The 7634-nt window shown below is 38.5% G+C and overlaps 1 protein-coding gene across 2 annotated transcripts in view; it reads left to right on the top strand.

Moving 5' to 3' along the window:
• The first annotated feature begins 7324 nt into the window (after nucleotides 1-7324).
• Nucleotides 7325-7634, top strand: part of nova2 (NOVA alternative splicing regulator 2) — a 52707-nt gene continuing 52397 nt past the window's right edge. For both annotated transcript variants that reach the window (XM_053646837.1, XM_053646838.1), the window contains exon 1: nucleotides 7325-7533. In XM_053646837.1, the coding sequence (XP_053502812.1) occupies nucleotides 7377-7533 (157 nt within the window). In that variant the 5' untranslated portion in view covers nucleotides 7325-7376. The remainder of the gene's footprint in view (nucleotides 7534-7634) is intronic.

Genomic DNA, 7634 nt, shown 5'->3' with positions numbered 1-7634 from the left:
ACAAAACAACACAACACAACACAATACAATACAATACAACACAATACAATAAATACAACACAACACAATACAGCACAACACAATAGAATACAACACAATACAATGCAATACAACACAATACAATACAGCACAACACAATAGAATACAACACAATACAACACAACACAACACAACACAACACAACATATACCATATATAAAGCAAAAATTAAGCAAGCATGACATTCATTCCATGCGGTGCCAAATTTCTGGAAGTGTACATAAGCTCTTGCTCATTATGTTTTCTTAGTCCATGCTCCCATAACAAAAGCCAGCCATGAAAACAGATATCATTAATGCTACGTCCATCACTGTAGAAGTGTCTCACAAGAGGAAAGCTGAAATTCTTCATTCTGCTCATGGTGCAAAGGGCTATAATATACAATGGATATAAACAGTCTACACACCACTGTTAAATAGCATCTAAGAAATAACTTACCATCACCTGGTTGTATAAGTATGCACACCCTTTTATAATAGTGGATGTGACTGTGCTCAGAAGGAAGCAGTGATATTCAAATATCAATTACTCATCTTCAGAAGTAATTATACTACAGTTATTTGACCTAATTATTATACACCTGTCACCAGTAATGTGATTCTAATTAACCCCAAATAAAGATCAGCTGTGTCTGTAGGATCGTGACATCTTCTTGGATCTCACTGTTAAAATGTATTGATCTGGAAAGGCGTATATTTTGCAAAACATTAGATGTACCATAGAACATAGAGAAGGTCATAATCAAGAAGTTGATATTATGGGGCACCACAACCCAGAACAGGACATACCTCCAAAATTGATGAAAGAACAAGATGAAATCTTATCAGGGAGGTTGCCAAGAGACCTGTGGCAACATTAAAGGAGCTGCAAGAATATCTGACAAGTACTGGTCATTCCCTGCACATGACAACCATCTCTAGTATTGTTCACATATTTGGGCTATAGGGTAGAGTAGCTAGAAGGAAGCCCTTTCTCATGAAAAAAGAAACATCTACGCAAAACAAAATTTTGCCAAAACAAACATACAACTACCCCAAACCTTGTGACAAAATGTATTGTGATCTGAGGAGACCAAGGTGGATCTTTTTGGGCATAACTCTAAAAGATATGATTGCCGCAAAAACAAGACACCATACACACTGTGAAGCATGTTTGTGGCAGCATCGTGCTATGGAGTTGCTTCTCTTCAGCTGGGACTGGAGCTCTGTTAGACAGCTGAAAAGTTTTTACCTTCAAGCATGAAGTACAAATCCATATCAACAAAGGAATGACTCCAGAAGAAAATCACCATTTTGGAATGGCCCAATCAGTGTTCAGATCTAAATCCTATTGAAAACCTGTGGAAAGAGGATTGTGCACAGGAGATCCCCACAAAATTTGATAGATCTGGAGCATTTCTGCAAGGAAGAGTGGAATAAAATTGGCAAAAGACGTATAAATAAAATTGCAAAAGATGTGCTAAGCAGACTTACAAAAAGACTGAATTACAAGCAAAAGGTGCTTCAACAAAGTAAATATTTAAGGGGTTTTTCAATTATTTTTTTTTGATTGCTACAATCACATTCAAAATGGAAAAAAAATATCTGTCATGATTGATCTTGGTTTATTTTTCACATCATAAAAACCTGCAATTTTTATAGGGGTGTGTAGACTTTTTTATATCCACTGCAGGTTTGTTGTGCTTTGGGTACTTTACTTAACTTTTAACAACATCTGCATTAATTACATAAGTACATTGCAGTTACTCCCTACAGTCTTCTTCAGATTTATATGTATCTTCTTCAGATACACTTATTGGCTACTTTAATAGGAACACCAGTTCCCCTTGATCATTCATGCAATAATTAGTCAGTCAGGCAGTCATGTGGCAGCAGCACAATGCATAAACCCATGCATTTATACATTAAAACCTTCAGTTAATGTACAATCAAACACCATATTAGGGGAAAATGTGATCTCAGTGACGTTGACCTTGGCATGGTTATTGAAACAGTATCTAGAGTGGTGTGAGCAAAAAAAAAAAAGAAAAGAAAAATCCAGTGAGGATCATTTCTGTGGGCAGAAACACCTTGTTGAAGAAAAAGTAACCAGACTCATTCAATATGGAATTCTACAGTACCTATACAACTCTTTACCACCATGATGAGCAGAAAAGCATCTCATAATGTACATATTGAACCCTGAAGCAAATGGGCTGCAACAGCAAAAGATCAACATCTTTTAGGCAGGAACGGATAACACCACTGATTTTCTTTTCAATATAATATGAAGATGATACCAAGACTAGTATCCTGATATCGATAGTGATACTTTGCAAAGTCTTCTTGTGGGCATAAAATGTTAAATTGTTGCAATTTCTACAATATGTATTTGCAAACACAGATATCAAGAAATGTATGTGAAATACAAAAATGAGACTGCTCTCTTTTTGAGTCCGTTATTAATTACAAAAATAAGCTGTATGCGTGTGTCGGATGTGATCTAAGTGCGTAAAGAAAACCGTACAGAAGGCATTGAATCAAAAACAAGGCCCAGCTTTTGATTCTGGCACCCCATGCCAGGTTAAATGAGAGTTACAATATTAAGAGTATTCATTAACAGTTTAGTAAGAATCATAATTACACAGTGTGTGACTGCCCTCTTGTGGCAGTGAAAAGATAATAATCATGGAAGTGCTTTTTAACGCAAGAGACAGCGGTCATGCGCAGAACCGAGCAGTGCATGTGTTCTGTATTTATGTTTTATAATTTATATTTTAGGAGTGTACAACTAAATGAAATGTTAGATGTATTATATACATCTTATGATATTGTGTAAATAAGATCTATTCAGCATGTTAGGTTGATATATGTTTACATAGGTTTGTATATATGTGTGTATATATATTTTATTAGCCTGTTATAGATATTCCCAGTTCAGTTCTCTGGTCCAAGTCCTTAATTACCTGACTGAGGTGTGTGAGGAGCTGTGGAGTGGACGAGGGTTCTTGTTTGTGAATACTGTAAGAACCACTTCCTTGACATTGCATTTGGAATGCATTTGGAAAATATGTGTTGCATGGGGTTACAGTCCTAGGGGATATATTTTCTGGGACATGTTTTGGAAAACTGTATATTTTACTTTCTTCCATTTGGTTGTGCCAGGAGTGCCCTCTAATGGAGAATATGGATCTGGGTTACCATTCTTTGTTTGCAACATTCAGCCTCAAGATGGAGACTTTTATTTGTAAGTCCAGTGCTGGGAGCTGAAAGTCTTGTGATGCAGTAATCTCTTTTTTATTTTTCCTTTCTAAAATCTGGTTAGCATAACTCATTCTTCACAATGAATGGTATGGTATCGAATTGTAACAAGCATTCCTATAAGCTATAAGCTATAAGAATAAGCAAGCCTACAAAGCTATAATTATTCAGAGAGTAGTGTAATAAATGCATACTTGACACCTCCATCATCCTCTAGTCACTATTGTGGTTTTGGCAGAAATGGGGATTCCTGGGGTGATGCCTATTGTGGTTTTGTGACTGTTATTTTTTATTACAACAACAACCTGATAATTATTCAAAACAAAGCCTGTTTATTATGGAGACATTTTCAGGTAACCCGTGTGTCTCTTAAACTGCAGGCTGCATTGCTGTTACTAATAAATAAACCTAGAATTTAATGCCAGATGTTGCCTAATCCATCCAGCTCCCCCTGTTCTCTCCACGGGCCACATTAACAATAGTGGTGGTGCTTTTCTGAAGGAGGGGGCAGATGGGGTCCCCTCTGCAAACAATGTCTGCAGCATGGGGGATGGGTTTGTGCATAGAAAGTCATCACTGACTAGATATCACGCCAGCTTTTCTCCTTTCACCAATGTGACAGAGAAAGGGAGGGGGGGACTTCAGTATGCATGAAAGCTCATAAATCCATATTGCAGGAATGGAGGCTTTCACTCGCAGCCATCTGTCTAGAATTAACAGATGAGTACCATGGTTTACTGAGAAGCTCAGATATTGTGTATAGGAGATACAGCTAGTGCATAACAGACTAGAGTTATTTAGATAGATAGATAGATAGATACATACATACATACATACATACATACATAATTTATTGATCCTGAGGGAAGGTGCATCGTTATAGTAGTGGTAAAAACTAAATTCGCAGATAACAGAAATACAAAAACTAGTAAAGAAACACAGTTTAAAAAAGTCTGCTTTGTCAGAACAACAGTTTAATTGTTTATATTTTTTTATATAAAATGAATTGAAAATAAATTCTGTAATAAAATAACCTGAATAGGGAAAAGAAAAGAATAAAATTTATGGCACTTCCCTTGCAGTGTTTTTCCATGGTCAGAAAATTTTATGCTATGCTCCATGTAAGCTGGAACTTTACAGCATCTTTCACAAGCTAAAAAGAGCGGCCTGTGTGTTCATTAATAAATGATTACACGTGTAACATCTGTGTCTTCTTAGCTGCCGAGGGCTGCAAGTAAAGAGTAACATTGTGATATGGCTGCATGAAATAATGATTGTATTAGAGAAAGAAAGTGGGGGCAGGTGTAAGTAATGCCCTGGGCATCAGGCAGCAGAGTTTCTATAATTAACCAGAAACTTCTTAAAACAGGGAACAGTTATGCAGTTGTTATATATAGACTGTCACCAAGAGTGACAACAATGACTAGAGCTAGTAGCATTTTAATGTGGTGTTGTGTGGAGTGTTTCTGCAATTATTTACACAGCAAAAGGAAAGAAAAAAAAACAACTAATGCACTCCCTTCTGGCAATTTAGATTTTACTGTGGCTCTATTAATCCTAAAGATATAATGCTCTTGGTATGTATGACATACATACCAAGAGTGCTGCGTCTTGATTTCTTTGAATTGCTTATTTAACACATCTTCCATGATTGTTATGAAAAATATTTTGTTATACACTACCACTAACAATTCATTCATTCATTCATTCATTCAACAACAATTAAGTATTTCAAGTATATTTTTGTATGTTCAAAATTTTGACTGGTAGTGTATATTCACATCATAAAGATTTCAACAGCTTGAGAGCTGTCTCAAATATTTATTAACATATGTTTCTTATTATGACATTAGACTTCTATTATATATCATGCTACTCTCTTTAATGAGAGTCTATGGTATGCATGTGTGCAAGCTAACACCAGTGCATTTTCAAGTTTTCCAGTCTGAGATCTCCAGACCTGAGATTTTACAGAATGATCAGCTCTTCTACCCGCACTTCTGTAGAAACATGGATTGATTAGCCTGGATTGATAATTGTTTCATACTGAAAGAACTCATGATTTGCAGATTTAGAATTCATTTTGGAATATAGGCAAAGCCATCAGCAAAGCCTCCCCATAGCAGTTTTTAAATGGGATAGACTACATCCAAATATATTGGCACTGAACTGACTTTTTCCCAGTAGTGTGAAATTGTGGAAGATGGCCAGATGCAATGTCACCTTGTTGAGATTCTAGAGAGCTATGCGAGCCTCTTTACATCCACTGTACAAGTGTAGACACAAGGATGAATGTGTGTGTGTGTGTGTGTGTGTGTGTGTGTGTGTGTGTAGAATACTTGTGAAAAGTATGTGACAGTGCTCAGCTTGCAGTTAATGTTCAGAGCAGTTTATTTGAAGAGAAATACTGGTTAGTAATAATAACACCACTAACAATACTAGTACAACTACTAGGACTACTACTAATAATAATAACAGTAGATGTGATATAATAAGTGTCAGATAAAATGCTGTGTAGCTATTTTGGATTAAGTAAAAGCATTTCTAAATTGTGAATACAGTTCCTATGTCAGCTGTAATATTAAGTTGATTTTTTATCAGATATAATATTATCATTAATATATGACAGTACTTCTGTAATTTCTATAAATTACATAATTACATTTTGTCAAGTTAACTAATCTTGGATAGACTGATGAAAAGGAAATCTATATGCCTTGTTATACAAAACTGGAACGATTATGGGGGTTGTTGTTGTTGTTGTTTTTTGCAAAAATGGTATGTGAATATACTACAATTATATAATTATACGGTATATCAACTGCAACAACATTTTAACAAGAATGTTTGTCTTGAAACACCTCTGGAAAGTTTAGTCCATTTGAATTCGGTTTTAAACAGCTGGCCCTTATTACGAGCAGGTGCTCAAACAAATGGTTACTCCTTTAAAACAGTTGATTTATGGCTATGAAAACGCTTTGTTATTTCTTGTAATTACTCCGTTAGGAAGGAAAAGGGTCTTGATATCCTGTTTTTAATTCCCTGTCAGCTAGTTAGCTAATTCTAGGACTTCCCCTTTTAGTGAGCAGCCTATTTTGCAGTAGCACTGCAGATTTATGTTTTGGTTATTCATCCGTTTACTGCTAAATTTATTGCCAGCATGATCGCCACTGTAATCTTATATCGCACTGGTTGAAGAGTAAGCGTCGTGGTGCTGGAATTTTAATGCCCATGCCCTCAAAGCGTCGCTCGCGCTCTTGTCCCGCCCCTCCTTCCTTATTATCCTACGCCTTACCTTATTCGCCAGACAAAAACGAAACCCTCCAATCGCAGATCCCCGGAGGCGGGTCTTTGCGTTCGCGTTTGACAGCGAGCGGTGTGACGTCACGAGACCCTCGGCTCACCAACGCAGGCTCAGAGATGCTGTGAGCGCGAGACCACAGCATCTTTTAGTCACACGATCCGGAAAAAAAGCACGCATCTCCGTCAAAGCCCGTATCCGCACACACCGCATCCTCCTCCTCCTTCTCCTCCTCCTCTTCTCCGGACTTTACTGACATAGGCTTCCTAACCCCAAAGCACTCGAGGCTACGTTCATGCAAGAGCTAAGGAGCGCTTCAGACGCAGCGTTTTTTGTTTTGCCTCCTTTCCTTTCTCATTATTTATTCGACACATTTCTTGTCTAATCTATTTTTGGGGACTAAGCATCCTTTTCTCCAATCCATGCGGAGAGCACTGTTACAGAAGACAAAGCTTGATAAGTTATAAAAGGGAATAAGAATCCGCCGTTTCCACCGGACAACCTCATCAACAGAACAACAACCTGCTCCCTGAATGTTAATGTGAATCCTTGTTCAGTCGCGCATCGTTCCGCAGGCAGGCAGGCAGGCAGGGCTCAGTGCGCTCTACCAGCCTGCGTTTCCACGAGCTTACAGCGCATCTGTAACCAAGCACACGATTCACATCGGCGCACCCGCAGCTCAAACCTCTGCTTTTTTATTTTATTTCATCCCAGTCTGAGATTTTGGCGGACAGGACCGGTTTCGACACGCTTCGTGCGACGGAGAAGCGCGGCGGAGTATCGGCGTCCGTGAGAAAATGATGGCCGGAGGGGCAGTGCAGCAAAACGGCATTTTTTCCAATCCGCACCACCACAATCAGCAACCGCACATGGAGTCGGACCCGCCGGACTCCCGCAAGAGACCGCTGGAGACGCCGACCGAGGCGAGCAGCACCAAGCGTACCAACACGGGGGGTAAGACAACAAGACAACAAACAAACAAGCAGCGGGCCTTCCCTGCTACACACCGCTTTAACCGCGTCGTGCTTAGAGCCGTGGCCGAGTGGCAGGTTCAT

Source organism: Ictalurus furcatus, chromosome 17 (genome assembly GCF_023375685.1).
Source record: "Ictalurus furcatus strain D&B chromosome 17, Billie_1.0, whole genome shotgun sequence".
Classification (NCBI taxonomy): Eukaryota; Metazoa; Chordata; class Actinopteri; order Siluriformes; family Ictaluridae; genus Ictalurus; species Ictalurus furcatus.
Note: the sequence above shows the minus strand (reverse complement) of the source record. Positions and strands in the feature narration are given on the sequence as shown.